We start from the raw sequence: 16,196 nt of genomic DNA on the forward strand, positions 1-16,196 counted from the left end.
TGTTAGCAGGGGGCGTCACCCAAAGTAACACATTTGAAATACAGATACATAATCAATATTCCTAATTTCAGATACAGAAATGATACATGCATACAAATTGGATAATCGCATTCAGTAAATCATAACCTTTCCAATGATACCTCACATGAGCCATCTTGCATAAAGTATCTGTTATGTCATACTTGTATCATAAGCATATTTTCATAAAGAATATGGAATGACATGTCACACCCCCATTGGTGGTCTGCATCCAGGCCTTTGGGTATGGGGTCTGACAGGTCTCTGTGCTCTGAGCACGCCTACAGGATAGGGCCTGTGGGTGGGTGAGATAAGTGTTCCCCATCCTAATTTGAAAAGCCTGCTTTGGGGCCTCCATGGTTTCCACTTAAACTAGGGCTTCGTACTGCCCATCAGCTGTGGGGTGGGATTAGGGGCATGTGGGGCATTAGGACTTTCGTGGCTTTGTGAATGGCGATCAGCAGAAACCTAGGTGCCTGGAGTCCTATTGGGTTAGGTGTCAGCAAAAATGTCAATGGCACCTAAATGGTGAAGTCAAGAGTCCTAGTGTATGGTAGTGCGGCCTCGCTGATTGATCACTGGACTGGGCCTCAGGAGACCTAAGTTCTAGTCCTGGCTCTGCCACTGGCCTGCTGGGTGGCCTTGAGGGTCTCTTCCCCTCTTTGTGCCTCAGTTTCCCCATCAGTAAAATGATGATGATATTGATCTCCTTTGTAAAGCACTTTGAGATCCAGTGATGAGTTAGGGATTATTATTATTAGTGATTAGTAGCATCGCTAGATAACACTTTCCTGTTACTTGGCTAAAATTAGCCTGCTATACAAAGGTGAATTATTTTACACGGAAGCTTCTTTTTATCATTCCAGTCAGCGTTACATACAAGGTCTGAAACAACAATATGCTGGGCTGGGCGCTTCTTCCTGGTGCTGGGCTGCTGCTGTCCTTGGTGTTTTTGGTGCTGTGTCTCGATTTAGAAGCACTGTGTTTAATGTTCATTGGTTGCCATAGTTCCAAGAGTTTCTCACAGTCAATAGAAGAGAGATTTCTGAGAAAGCCATTTAACTGATAACCTTAGTGTGGTGCTTGGCACATAGCACTCACTGACCATATTTTGTGATTCTCTGTAGTAACTGAGATACATTTCCCTCTCTGGAACAAATCCTGGTCTCTCTATTATTAGCACTGTGTGTTTAACAATAGCAGTTATACATGGGGGATCATTTCCCATGTGGGTCAGGAGACTCTTCTTAGTTTGCACTTATTCTAGACACCTGTCAGGGGTTATAATTTATCTTTGCTTTATTTGATAAAGACCTTTCTTATCTTTCTGCGTCAAAGACACATACAGGAACTGATTGAACAAGCAAACATCCCCAATCACTTTCTCTTCCCACCCCATTGAGTTTATTCTGCCAGTAGCCTCCTGCTGCCAGCAGCTGAGGACTTTGGGGTTTTTTTCATCTCCCAGCACATCTCTGTGGGTAAAGAGAAAAATCTAAAAGATCTGGAAACTGCAGCAGACTGATGGCGGCTTGAAGAACAGAGTATGGACATTCCAAGAGAACAACCTATCTCTTGAAGAATCAGCCAAGAGTTAAAGGCACCAGGTCTTAATTTTTTTTCTGCTGAAACCCCAGAAAGCATTAGGTCCTGCTCTTTCAGTCCAGACTTCAGCTGCACATTTCCTTCCAGCTTGGCTTTCTCTGTGGTGGAGTCAGTGTAGACTGTGGAGTCAGTTACACCTCTTGGAGCCAATGTGTCTCCCATCCTTATCTCCTAAGGAAGATGAGCCACTTCTTGTATGCAGTGTTACATTCTCTCCTGGGCTTCTTCATCCCCTCAGCCAATCTGCTGGTAATTGTGGTTGTCTACAAACTAATGAAGAAGCAGCAGGGCAGAAGCTACATCTTCATCCTTAACCTGGCTGCTGCAGACCTGCTGGTGGGAGTGATGTGCATTGCAGAGGCACTGGATGATATCCTGGATGGAGACTTTGACAAGAATTTAACCTTTTGTCTCTTGCGGATCTGCATGAGCATGACACCTTGCATTGGCTCCATTCTCACCTTGCTCTTGATTTCCCTGGATAGATACTTGGCAGTGAAGCTCCCCCTTTATTATCCTACCCTCTTGAACAAAAAACCCATCATCTTCTCTCTCACCATTCTGTGGGCCATCTCCATTTTGTTTGGGCACATGCCTTTGATTTCTCCCTCCCTGCAGCAAAGCAACTACACAGGCTACTGTGGGCTCCTGTATGCAGCCAAGAGTGACTACCTGTATGTGACCTGCTTTGGGATCTTCATCCCTTCCTTGTTGGTCATGATCTGCCTGCACATCTCAGTCGGGAGGATTGCCTACTCACAGCACAAGCGAATCTGGCGCACCTGCCTGCAAACAGAACCCCTCACTGCTCACCTCCGCCACTTCAAGGCACTGCGGACAGTACTTATAATGATTGTCGGCTTCACCATCTGCTGGGGACCTTATTACCTGGCAGGCTTTGTGCAAGCTACTTGTGACTCCTGCAACCTGGCTGACCCGATAACGGATGTCTTATTCCTGCTGGGAGAAATCAACTCCCTCATCAACCCCCTCATCTATGCTCTGTACTGCAAAGATATAAGAAGCCAGCTGCCCAAACTGATGTGCAAGAAGAAAGGCCAAGTAAAGCCTCTGGCTGTGGTTCACTTTAATGTCCAAGCCCTTGATGGTTTATCCAATGGAGAGGCTAAGAGACCCGATTTATCTGAGGTTCAAGTCCCCAATACTACTTTCTTCAACAGTTCTAGCCACTGCAAAATTGTCTTCTCAGTGTCATGATCCAAAGCAGAAGAGAAGCTCTGCATGAACCACCAGTGAAGTGGAATGTGAGACTGACAGTTTTCTAGTGTAACAACCAACCAACCACCTGGACCTGGAGCACGTTGACTGGTATCCAGATTTACTACTTTCCCTTTTGTCCTCCTCTGTGTAGAAGGTAGCTGAGCTGGCTGGGGGGAAAAAAATCAAAACTTTGAAAAAAAAAATGGAGGGGGTATTGGTGTTTTAAAATAGCCTGTAACAGTTCTGTTTGGACAACTAAACTCTGCAATATTTTACCACCAGTGTTATAAACCTCAACATGCCCTGAGCCACTATCCACTCTTGCTCAGACCTGGGTAAATCAGGAGTAACTCCTTTTTGAAGTTATGTATTCATCGGGAGCAGTTACGCACAGGATCATTTCCTGTGTGGGCCAAAGAGACTCTATTTGCACTTCTTTAGAAACCCAGCGGCAGCAGGTTATTACTTTATCTTTACTTTGTTTGGTGAAGTCCTTTCGTATCTTCCTGTGCCAGCCACGTTCTGTGAATGAGTGAACCTGTCATCCTACCCAGCTGCTGTCTGTTACCAAGTGAAAATGAGGTCAGGCTCTGTATTTCCTCTGTATCAAAATATATTGTGCATTAGCTAAACAACACAATTCTGCTTTACCATATGTAAATATATTTTCCTGAGCTTTTAAAATATAGCGGTGGTCAGAGGGCAGTGGCCAAAAGTTGCGGCCACCTATCAAGTGACTGGCTGATGGTTTATGTGGCTTCAGCCACACAGTGCTCAGTGGATTGGTGGTCCATATCACACATGCCACCATAACGAACACCATTTGGCAATCTTAGCAATGGGGGCAAGGATCAGGTGGGTATGGAGCGTGAACCATCCCTATAAGAAATCCCTTCTAGTTTGGGGTAGGAATGCACTTGAAGGACAAAATGGGAAAGCCTGCACTGTTGCTACTGGTGTGCAGAGAATGTGGTTAAGGCACTGGATTGGAACTTGGAAGAGCTGAATTCAGTTCCTTGCTCTTTCACTGACATTTTGTGTATGAGGGATCTTGGTCAAGTCACTTAATCTCTCTGTGCCTCGTTCCCCAGCTGTAAAATGGGGATATTAATGCTTCCCTTCGGCATGCCGGTGATAGGGGTGTGAAGATAAGTCCATAAAATCCTTGTGTGGGCTCAGCCGCTACAGTGAAGAGGGCACAAAACAAACAAGACATGTAGCCCCTGGCCAACTTTTCTCTTTTTATCACAAGGTGAGTGTAATTCCTACTCAATACAGCACATGAGCTGTGTCAGGAACAGTTATGTGTTCCTCTCTATTAGTACTGGTGTTAACTAGTCACAACCTTAAACATACACTGTATTGTTTGCACACATCCTTCTAGTGGTGATTTAACATTAAATATACTATTTATTCTTATAGGCTACACACACACTGGCATTTTACATTTCTGAAAATGATTAAAAACAATATTTTTGTAGTTGGGGGGCTCTTTTTTTAAATACAGGTCAAATGGTTCTACTCTCAACCACTATGAGTAAAGGCAGCACCTCTGACTCATGCCTGAATAGTGCATGTTTTGACACAGTTAACATAAATCAGTGCATTCCGAAGGGCATCATTCCACAACCACTTACCACTAGGTATAATTCATGAATAATCCCACTTATCCTAATGGGACTACTAAAGGTAGAAAGCACTGTCTTTGGTGGCAGGTGGGTTACTGGCCTCCTGGATAGGTTTTGAAGTAAGAGAAGGAAAAAAGAGCTGTCCTTAAATTCAACCTACTGTATATGATTCCTTTAAGCTACTTTTTTAAAATGTGTATAAACAATGCAATTCTTCAGTACACACACAGCTGCAAATATTCCTCAGAATAATTAAACTAATATTGTCTTTATGCAACCCACACACTGCTAGTCAGACAGGTGCATTTATTATAGCTCTTATTGAACAGTCAACATCATCACTTATGTCAGAATTCTTACAAAGGTACATTAATTTTAAAGCCTGTGTTGCAAGGTAGGAAGGGGGTTTGATTTTGTCCCACTGCTCAGTAGATGGGAAGTTTAAACATCCATGTAGTCTATCAAACAGACGCTGAATCTTTATTTTGCAGGCAAACAGCAGCAGGTCTTCTTCGCATACATGTTTTGGTGGTGGAAGTTTACCAGGCTGCCTTACCTTTGAAGGAAAGAAGGTGTAGGGGGTGGAGAGTTATAAAATGTTTGTTTAGCACAGCAATCAACAGTTCCTGGAGGATCAAAACTCACAGAAGCAGAGAGAAACATAAGAGCAAAACTTGCAAGGTGCCCATCAGCAAAGCTACGCCCAGCAATGGGAGCATAAAAATATTTGAAACAAATTAAGCTGGAGACGCTCCTTTGCCTGCATCTTTCCTGACTCCAACAAACAAGGGTGCTCTGCGTAATTTAATCCATTCCCTAGGCCTCTACAATCTAAACATCACCCAGTGCAGCTTACTGGTGCTTCTGGAAGGAATAATCTGTATACAGGAGCTGTGTTTGGCTGCTGCAGACCAATAATATGGACTGGGGGGGGGGGAGAGTTGCAGGGGTGCTTAGGTCCAATTCTGGAAATAGGTTGAGACTTAAGGATGAGGTTCTACGGAGGTTGGACAACGAACAAACTGACCACGATGATACCAGCGAGGTTTGGGGAAAATAGCTAAACATTTTACAAAAAATCCATAAGCTGCCTGTGGCCAAACAAAAGGAGGGAAGTTTAATGGCAAGGAGACATGCGGTTGGTCCAATGGGGGGGAGGGCCGGGGTGTGTGTGTGCGCGCGCTAAAGTACCTGCACTTTTGTTCCCACGTTGAATTTGGCTTGTTGGCCCATGGCAAGAAAAGAAACCGCAATCTTGTCTTGTCCAACTATCCTGACACCAACATATTGGTTCAAGGATATAAAGATGGGTTTAAATGAAACGCGGGGTCCAGAGTCCATCAAACTACTTGGCCAGGTCCACATTCGCACCCTGTTGCCTGCTTGGTCTGAATAATGTCCTCCCTGAATATTTATGTTTATCCTAAACAAGTAGGAAATAAATTAATAAAATTAGTGCTTTATATAACAGATCATGCCTTGCTGTTACTAATACAATGTAGGCCCACTCCTGCAAACTTTTACTGTCCTACAATCAAAGGGACTACTCATGAGTAAGGGTCTGGAGGATTGGGCCCTTACAGGTCTAAACCTAGTCACAGAGGGAGTCTTTCTTCTGCTGAGGTAGGTCATAAACCTGGGCCCTAAGGGCTTGACTTCACACAGTATTGAAAGTAGCACCTCTAGAAGATGCTCAACTCCTAGTGAAGTCAAAAGCTGCTCAGGGGTTTGGTCCCTTGCAGAGTTGAACCCTAAATAACCAGAAGTAGAAAAATGAGGCTTTCACCCCACTGTTTTCTTCTCTTTAATTCGCTGCACAGTTTCCAGGACTTTACATTTACTGACTTTGCTGTATGGTATTTTAGGCAAATTTATTGCTTGTGTGGGTGGAGAGTAAAAAGTGGAATTACTGTTAACAGTTTTCCCCATACATCATCCCACTCCCAGGCTTCTCAGCTTCCAGGGAGGAGTCTCCGGTGCACAAAATGCAGCTCTGCAAATACTGTACATTTCAAGGGTTGTTCCATGTCTAGTTCAGAGGGATTTATGGTTTTCATCTGACGTCTTCACCTGTGATTTAGGTTGGCTTTGTATGTTTTACAACAATGGGCCCTGATCCCGCACACATTTCATATGTGCTTACGCATAAGAGTGGTTCCATTCACCTCAATGGGCTTGCTTATGAACACGATTAACTGGCTGCAGGATCATGGCCTCAGAACATAAATAAGACTTTAAGTTGGAAAGCACCCTACCTAGGCTATAGCTTGGCATTTGAATTTATTTAAAAGATGCTATTAAAATGCTCATTTTTAAACAAAGGGGGAAAATAACCCTGCTGAGCTACAAATGTGTCAGCACATGCTAAACAGAAAACCAGGGTGATTTGCTTTACGTGGACATACCATACAATTCCGTTTGGATGATAGCAAGTACCTTTGCCACTGGACTCAAACACTGCTTGGATTGCTGCATTATTTGGCTTGTCTTCCTGTACTATACAAATATAACCTCTCCTCTTTTGCACAATGATAACGGCCAGATTGCCAGATGGATAGCTGTGTTCAGATAAGGTGTTCAAAGCCTCATTGTTTGGCTAGTAGAACTGCCCTATTATCAAGCATTCAATAGTTTTGGTAAGTGTTTTATAACACAAAAGTTGTCACAGCAGCTAGAATATTGTTTAAAGCCCCTGAGACTGAGCTGCCAATATTTTAACCAAGGGGCTCTGTCTCAGGCTTAGCCTCACCTGGGCCCTGGCAGCTATCCCCCAGCTGCGTGTGATGGTGACTTAATTAGAATGACTGACCCCAGCTGCAGAGAGGTCAGAGACAACTGCTTACACAGAACTGGTAACTCAGTAGGGGGAGATGTAGGAGAGGTGTTTTCTCTCTTGGAAAGGCCTGGAGGAGTCAGGTTGGAAGAGAGCCCCATGGAAAAGGTAAGGCTCCTGTGGGGGCAGGGCCTGTTAGAGCAGGGATGTCCTTGAGGGAAGCTACCAGACTCCCCAGGGAAGAGAGGGAGTGGAGAGAAAACCTACTGGGAGGAAGCCAGCCTAGGAGATGCTTTGCACGACCTGGGCTTAGGGGCCAAGAAGAGAACTACAGTGTAGCCCAACTGGGGCAGAATAATTATTAGTTTCAATATTTATTTGGAATTATAGTTGGACTTTATATCACCCTGGGAGAGGACTGAACTTTTAACTGGCCAGGTTAGGAAGACTCTGACAGAGACGGGCCAAGGAAATGGCCACCAGGGGGTGTTAGAGGCCAAGTCCCTTCCAACAATGTGTCTTGATGTCAGAGGATGAATGGTGGTAAGAGTAATCCCTTACAGCAGGGGTGGCCAACCTGAGCCTGAGAAGGAGCCAGAATTTACCAATGTACATTGTCAAAGAGCCACAGTAATACATCAGCAGCCCCCCATCAGCTCCCCCACCCCGCTCCCAGGACCTCCCTCCCACCCACCGGCAGCTCCCCGATCTGCACCTCCCCCTCCCTCCCAGCACCTCCTGATCAGCTGTTTCATGGTGTGCAGGAGGCTCTGGGAGAGGAGGGGGGAGGAGTGAGGGCACTGCAGGCTCAGAGGAGGGGGTGGGAAGGGGTGGAGTGGGGGCAGGGTCTGTGGCAGAGCCAGGGGTTGAGCAGTGAGCACACACCCTGGCACATTGGAAAGTTGGTGCCTGTAGCTCCAGCCCCAGAGTTGGTGCCTATACGAGCCACATATTAACTTCTGAAGAGCCGCATGTGGCTCCGGAGCCTCAGGTTGGCCACCCCTGGCTTACAGGTTTCCAAAAAAATGTTTCATTGTAGCCTGTGAGGAGCTGTGTGTACAGGTGATCTGTATGTAACCAGCAATAAGTGGTGAGGGATGGAGGACTCTATTAACGTGTTCTCCCATTTAAACAGAAATGATTCCTTACAATAGTAACCAAAGAGGTAGGTAACGCCACTTAGCAAATGTACACTAAAGACACATACATAGGCGCTGACTCCGTGGGTGCTCCAAAAAAATAGTGGGTGCTCAACACCCACCAGCCACAGTTGTTTGGCAGCACCCCCAATCAGCTAGGCTGGGGGCACCACCAAACAGCTGATCAGCAGCTTAGGGAGGGGTTTGGAGCAGGGTGGAGAGCAGCAAGTGGCAGATGGACAGGGCCTTGGGGAGGGGGTGCAGCAGGGGTGGAAAGAGGCAGAGTGAGGGCAGGGTCTTGGGGGATGGGGAAGGGCAGAGAGGGGCTGGAGCACCCCCAGAGAAAAATAAAAGTCAGCGCCTATGGACACATATCTGGAAAAATGTTCTGGGTATATTGAATCAACTTGTGTAATTGTAATGGGAGCAGTGAAACCCTATAAGGAAATCTGGGGCCGGATGTATCGTCCCCATGGAAATCATAACGCAAATAAAAAAACAAAACCCCCAAGCAACAAAAACCCAACAAACCCAAACACTTAGTGCAATCTGAAAAGCAAAACATTTGCTCTTCAGAAATATCTTTGAGCCCAGGGATAAATTATCTCTGGTAGACTTGATTTAACATGCGTCATGCACATTTATGGCATCTTGTAATTTGACAATACTAATTAATAGCTCTATCTCTGGAACTGAGTAGGGGTGGGGGATGGTAGCAAAGGCAGGGAAGTTATTTCAAACCCATGTTCATTTTGGGAACAGTATTTTAATAAGTCCTGTCTGGTGTGTCACTGAGTCAGAAAAATGTCGCTGCAAAGGAAAAACAACAAGAGGATCTTAGAGTGTTGCAATGGACAATGGTAAAGCTAGTTTCAGGACTACAGAGTCACTTGGAGATGTTATATTTCTGTTGGGTTTAAACAGTTCTTGATGTCTTGTAAATTCATGACTTGTATCTGTCCCTAGTATCTTTTACATGATCCTTCTTAAACACAGGACACTTCTCAAAAGGTTAATCTTAGATCTACCCATTTGAAAGTCATTTTCAAGAATGGACACGCATGGCTGGGGGTATATCAGCATAGCTCAGGTTCTAAAGTGCTTGCGTCTCCTGAAGAAGCTTGTGGGTGAACTTGGCCACATAGTTGCTCCCAGTGATTGACACTCCAGTGCTACACTGGGGCAGGGGAGGCTATTGCACTGTGAGAGGTGCAGCTCCATTTGAGGTGTTAAACTGAAGCGCCAACTGCAGGTAAATGATCTCCCAGTGCTCTTTCCAAAAGAGAGGCAGATCTACCTGGTGCCCTGGCCAAGTCAGTACAGCACAAAGGTTCTAAGAGCTGAGCCTGTGTGTGACATGCTGCAGGGCGCACATTGGGAGCATCAGTGCAGCACTACCAGCGTCCAGCTTGTGGCTTTGCCAAGTGCTCTAGGATACTTAAGGGTATTAAAGGTATTTGTTATTTCAAACCAAGCTCTGTTCTGTTTTGAATGCATATGCTTCAAAATAGAGTATGCCCTGATGCAAGCCAGTTTCATTACAATGCGGCAGTAACCCCACTATCATTAAGGTTGTGGAACTTACTGTGGCTGTTCTAGAATCTCCGTAGCAATCACCACAGTGACAGCTAAGACTTCAGGGTAGGTTTTATCCTTTGCCATTCCCAGGTTTGGGGAAGCTTTGCTTCCCCCTCCCCCCATTGATTCTAAGTTAGTATGTCTGAGCCTTCTGTTACTTCAGGGCGGGGGGTTGGCAAATAAGTGGCTCCTATTCTTGTGTTGCCCTGCCACCCTCTCACATAGAAATCCAATCTAGTTCTCCAAACAAACATCCTCTTGTCATGAAATATTACCAGGCAATGCTCAGTCAAGAATGCAGAGAGTTCAAATCTTGAACCTATTACAGCAGTAACACTTAGTACTTCTACAGCAGCTGGAGTTCCTTGGAGAAAAGAGGAGTTATTCTGGTCATCAGGAATAGAACTTCTCAGATTGAGACTGGCATCGTTTGTAGAACATGCCTTTATCACCATAAAATACTAGTTAAGATTTAAAGCCTAAATTGTCAAGTGAGCAGTAATTTTTGGGTGCCTAACCTGAGACATTAGGAAGGGATCTGTACTTTCACAGGGCAGATGTTCAGTCCTTCCTGAAAATCAGGGGCCATTGAAGGTGTCACTAGTTGGTCTTGAAAATCTAAATCAATTTTTTAAAATTAGCATTTGTTTGGGCTGCGGTAGCAAATGTGAGTGATACATCAAGTTATTCTGAGGTAAAAGGAACTAATTTTTTAAAATGTGATCAAATTTCTGGACTGCTCAGGTAAATGAGCTTGTGAAGGATACAATAATTGTGCTGTACCGTCTGGAAATATGGTAAGGAACTTTCCTCCGTGTTTGTAGTATTTTTCCAAGAACTGTCGCTTCACTAGCTACATATTAAAAAGAAGAAAAAAATGATGAGTTGGATCTTCACATAAACCTCACTATTAAAGGCACAATCTCCCAATTGTTTATGTGTTTATCTTCTTAAGAGCTTAGTGCCTTATTACACCCACTGCAGGAAAGCCTGGCTCTTAGCTTGGCTCACTCACCCTCCACATGTTACTTGGATCTGTGCCCTGAAGACTTTACAATCTAAGGCAGGGGTGGGCAAACTACAGCCCGGGGGCTGCATCCAGCCCTTCAGATGTTTTAATCTGGCCCTCGAGCTCCTGCTGGGGAGTGGGGTCTAGGGCTTGCCCCACTCCGCACAGCTCCTGGAAGCAGCAGCAGCATGTCCCCCTTCCAGCTCCTACATGTAGAGGCATCCAGGGGGCTCCGCACACTGACCCTGACCCAAGTGCCCCCCACCCCCACCCCGCAGCTCCCATTGGCCGGAACCAAGGCCGATGGGAGCTGCAGGGGCATAAGTTACACCGACAGACGTGCCGGTGTGCACAGCGCTATGTCAGTGGGAGACCTTCTCCCGCCAACACAGCTACCAGTGCTCATGGAGGTGGTTTTATTATGTTGACAGGAGAGCTCTCTCCCATCAACATAGAGTGGCTACACAAGCGATCTTACAGCGGCGCAGCTGCTTTGGTATAGCTGTGTGGCTGTAAGCTTGCTAGTGTAGACATCTCCAAAGTCTATAAGATGCCTGTGGTAATGGTGGCCATACAATTACTTTAGACAGGCACAGAGAGGTTTGAAGTTCTAGGATTAGAACACAGATCTCCTGAACCGCTGGCCTAGTGCTTTCATTACTAGATCATGCTCCCCTGCTACGTGTTACAGCTCATTTTGTTCCTCAACAGAAGTATTGCACTGTATTCCCATTTCAGACACAAGCTAAGATGGAGAGGACTACCAGGTAAAGGCAAAAAGAAAAGGAAATTAGCAAGACTCTGACTGTCAAGAAACACTAAAAGCTTAAGTCACTAAAACTGTCCCAATGGCTGCTGGCAAAGCAGCAAATGGATGAAGCTCCTTTGCTGGCCACAGAACTGTGGGTCAGTCCATGGTGGAGGGAGCAGCTCTCTAAATTCCTCAGTGTTGTGAGTTCCTGGCCTCTTGCACACTGGGAGTGAAACTCACCCCAATGACCAGAGGCAGTGAAAGGCCAACACATCATTTAAGTCCCACTAAGGCCCTTCTTAAGTGCATGGCCGTGTGCACAGAGGTGAATGTCACCCTGGAAGGGTCAGACCCAAGAATGGGGATCTATCACAGAGAAAGTACAGGCGCTGTTACCTTTCCACCCGCAATGGTAAAGTCACAGCAAGTAATACTGTAGTTAATTTCCTCTTTCTCTATTCTTTCAACTGTCTCATAAGGCATGAGAGTCCAGCCTCCAGGGGAAGGTGGCTCACGGGAGAGCTGGTAGGAAATGGTTTTGAGTTGCTTTGAATCTAAGGAGAAAAGAAAAGAGTTACATATTTATAGGTGGGGCGCTAGTAGCACCACATATTATTAAGTTTGCCCAACATTTCTCATTAGAAGACCCTGTTTTCAGTTGCTTATAACTTGCAAACTTCAACCGTTTGCGCAGAAATTTTCCATGCTGGGTGTCTGGCGTGGCTTGAAAATGTTTTGGAATATTTCAGCCAAAACAGATTGGCCATTTCAGAGAAGGCGGCTATGGAAAAATACGTTGTTAAATTCTTGAGACCTTTTCTCTGAAACGCTCTGGCGCCTACTTCCTTTGCAGCAGGCACTTGAGGGGTGGCCTTTGTGTCAAGGATGTGGATTCTGCCATACCTGTGGAAATCTGCCCAAATTTGGCCAAGTTATAAGCATTTGAAAAATTCAGTCTCTGTAGAGACTTGCTAAAGCTTAACAGCTAAAATCTCTGAAAATTCTGTCCTCACTGGGCATGCTCCCTCCTCTCAGAGCTGTCCTCTTCCTTATTTACCACTCCCCCAATTTCTGTGTCTTCTGCAAGCTTTCTTCCAGATCATTGATAAAAATGTTATAGTGTAGGGGACAGAACAGATCCCTGCAGGATCACACTAGAAACACACTCACTCAATGAAAATTTGCCATTTACAATTACATTTTGAGACCTAACAATTAGCCAGTCTTTAATCTATTTAATGTGTGCTGTGTTAATTTTATATCATTCTAGTTTTAATCAAAATATCATGCAATATCAAGTCAAACGTCTTACAGAAGTCTATTACATCAATGCCATTCCCTTTATCAACCAAACTTGTAATCTCATCAAAAACATATATCAAGTTAGTTTGACAGCATCTATTTTCCATAAATGCATGTTGATTTGCATTTACTACATTACCCACCCTCTTTTAATGATAGCGGCTCCCATTATCTTGCCTGGGATCAATATTGACAGGCCTATAATTCCCAGGTCATCCTGTTTACCCTTTTCAAAAATGGCACATTAGCTTTCTTCCAGTCTTCTGGAACTTCCCCAGTGCTCCAACACTTATTGAAAAGCAATATTAATGATCTAGTGAGCTCTCAACATGCATCCAGGAATTTTAAAAGAGCTAGCTATCTGGACCTAACTTTAGTAGCTTCCGTTTATCATGCTCCAGAGATACAAGTGGAATGGAAAGAGTGTTATCACCGGATGTTATTAAATCATCTTTTTTTTCCTCAAGTGCAGAACAGAAATATTTATTGAATACTTCTGCCTTTTCTGCATTATTATTGATAATTCTTCCATTTCCATCTAGTAATGGACCAATACCATTGTCAGGATTCTTTTTGTTCCTAACATTTTAAAAACTCCTTCTTATTGTCCTTAACTCTAATCTTCTGGCCACAGATTTCTCCTTGTGTCTGTTTGCTTCCCTTATCAAATTTCTACAATTCCTAACTTCTGATTTTATTTAATTCCTATTTACTTCCCTTTCTTTGTTACGTATAATTTTTTTTAGCTGTCTTTACTTCCCCTCTAAACCAGGTCAGTTTTTTTACCAGCATGGCCGCCTTCCTCAATTTTGATATTTTGGGCACCTACTAAGGTGTTCTTAAATGATTCCCAATTATCATTTAAGGGGAGAGACAGATTGTCTTCTTGCCCAGCCAGTCCTTTCCAAACTGAGATGATGGACTAGAGGAATGGAAAGTAGGACTGGGTAGGTAAGGAGAATGGGACTGGGACAAGGAATCAGTGGTGGGGAAGAGAAGACAGGGGCAGAGGGCATAAGGGTCTGTTCACACTAGTGCACAGTCACTTTCAGAGCCCAGAATGAAAATCAGGATTCTTGAATCTCACCATTCCTCTGTCAACAAATTTCTGTGAAACTCACTTTTAATGGCTATATCTTGCACCCTGCTGTGCTGGTTTGCATAGAGGATGACAAACTTCTAATGCTATCAGTTACTCAGCTCAAGTGACAGAGGTCTGTGCAGTGAATCCAAAGGTTCAAACTCTGCTGATGACCCATATGGGTGACAATATGATGCCACATGAAGGAATGTTTTTCAGTTTGCTTTTTTCAAATCCTAGGACATTACACACACAACCTACATTAAAAGAAGATTATTAAGGGCTTGTCTACACCCAGCCGCTAGTTCGGCGGCTGGGAATCGAAGTTCTGGGTTCGACTTATCGCGTCTTGTCTGAACGCGATAAGTCGAACCAGGAAGTGATCGCCGTCGACTGCGGTACTCCAGCTGTACGAGAGGAGTACCGCGGCGTCGACGGGGGAGCCTGCCTGCCGCGTGTGGACCGAGGTAAGTTCGAACTAAGGTACTTGGAACTTCAGCTACGTTATTCACGTAGCTGAAGTTGCGTACCTTAGTTCGAATTGGGGGGTAAGTGTAGACCAAGCCTAAGATTGCAAAGTCAAGCACTACAAAGTTAGGAAATGCCAGAGTTAAGGTTACTTTGCTCCCTTAATTTGGCCCCCTGCTGTATATGTATTATGATACAGTCTTTAATTACATGATCACATTCCCCTCCCCCCCCCCCCCCCCCCCGGACCCCTGTCTCATTCAGTGCACAGGCTAGATCTGCTTTGAGGCTAAATCAGGGCTATGCAGTGAAGGAGACTGTTTTTTGTAGGACCCCTACTTCTCCCCTCCACCCCCCCCATAAAAAATTGGAAGCTGTCTAGTGAATGAGGCTGGGGATTGCAGGAAGAGGAAGGATGGTCTCATGATTAAGGCAGTTGAATGTGGTCTTGGAGAATTGGATTCTATCCCTGCCTCTGCCACAGGGTTCCTAGGTGATGCTGGGCAAGTCACTTAAATCAAACTTTTCACAGTTGGTCACTAATTGTGTGTTCTTCCTTTCGGCCTGAGACCAGGGGGCTCAATTTCCAGAAGTGCTGAGCACTCACAACTGCAACTGAAGTCAATGGGAGTTGTGCTTGAATACATAAAGTGCTACATAATAAGTACACTGAAAAACCAGGTCCTAAGCATCTCAAATTGGGTGCCCAAATAAGTGTATACTTTTTACCTTAATCTCGGTGCCTCAGTTCCTCATCTGTAAAATGGGGATAATACCAACCCTCATGTCACTGGAGTTTTTTGAAGATAAGTTAATATTTGTGAAGCACTTAGACACTACAGTGATGAGCCCATGAGAAAATTAATAATTCTCACTTCAGGAGAGACTCTGAATAATGTGCAGCAAATAAGGCTCAGGACCACACATTGAACAATGAGGATAAAACAAAATGTGCGAATAGCTTCTCATGAACTGAGCACCACCCATCCTGTGCACTGAATGAAGCATGGTCCTGTGAAAAACTGTAATTACAGACTGTCATAATGCATATGTGCAAAGAGGCCAACTGAAGATTGCACAGGCAACCTTAATTCTGGCATTTCCTAACTTTTCAGGGCTTGACTTTGCAACCTTCATGTTCTATTAAGGTAGCTTGTGTGTGTGTAAAATTGTATATTAAAGCAAACAGTTCAAGCCTAAGCCTTTGAAGTCTGAATGAGATATGCCACCCTGTGTAAGTGTGTAACACAACTGGGCCTGTTTCTTTTTTCACGCTAGGAGCCACCTTAACGTAAAAGGCAGGGCACACTTGCTAATAAATTAGAAAGCAGGCACTGAAATCCAAATCCAGTGAGAGAGCCCGTTCCAACTCTGGCACAAATTTTCAGTTGAAGTTCATTGTAACAATAAAAAAAATCCAACTCACATTCAACGAAGCTGGCCTGCTCTGCTGCCATGAATGCAAACTGTTTTGCTATTTGTCTTTCCTGTTGCCTATAAAGCAAAAACATACAGGACATCAATTCCAAACATCTTGCTTCGAAAGGTACAAGTGCAATTCAAATGTCCTTGCAGCAGTAATGCAAGTGAGCTGCTGTTTGACAGCTATTTGGGCCTGATTCT

The 16,196-nt window shown here is 44.5% G+C and overlaps 2 protein-coding genes across 2 annotated transcripts in view; one reads left to right on the plus strand and one right to left on the minus strand.

The window, feature by feature from the left end:
* The first annotated feature begins 1,803 nt into the window (after positions 1-1,803).
* LOC112112931 (glucose-dependent insulinotropic receptor-like) lies at positions 1,804-2,841 on the plus strand. The gene has a single exon (XM_024209024.1). The coding sequence runs from the start codon at positions 1,804-1,806 to the stop codon at positions 2,839-2,841; it is 1,038 nt and encodes a 345-aa protein (XP_024064792.1).
* Positions 2,842-4,764: 1,923 nt separating this feature from the next.
* Positions 4,765-16,196, minus strand: part of ERICH6 (glutamate rich 6) — a 124,765-nt gene continuing 113,333 nt past the window's right edge. The window contains exons 12-17 of the mRNA XM_026649915.1: positions 16,000-16,067; positions 12,119-12,276; positions 10,730-10,815; positions 6,878-7,030; positions 5,664-5,895; positions 4,765-5,028 (exon numbers count right to left, since the gene is read on the minus strand). Coding sequence (XP_026505700.1) covers positions 4,765-5,028; positions 5,664-5,895; positions 6,878-7,030; positions 10,730-10,815; positions 12,119-12,276; positions 16,000-16,067 — 961 coding nt within the window. The remainder of the gene's footprint in view (positions 5,029-5,663; positions 5,896-6,877; positions 7,031-10,729; positions 10,816-12,118; positions 12,277-15,999; positions 16,068-16,196) is intronic.

The sequence above is a fragment of the Terrapene carolina genome, unplaced genomic scaffold (assembly GCF_002925995.2).
Source record: "Terrapene carolina triunguis isolate 2854851 unplaced genomic scaffold, T_m_triunguis-2.0 Scaffold88, whole genome shotgun sequence".
NCBI classification, from domain to species: Eukaryota; Metazoa; Chordata; order Testudines; family Emydidae; genus Terrapene; species Terrapene triunguis.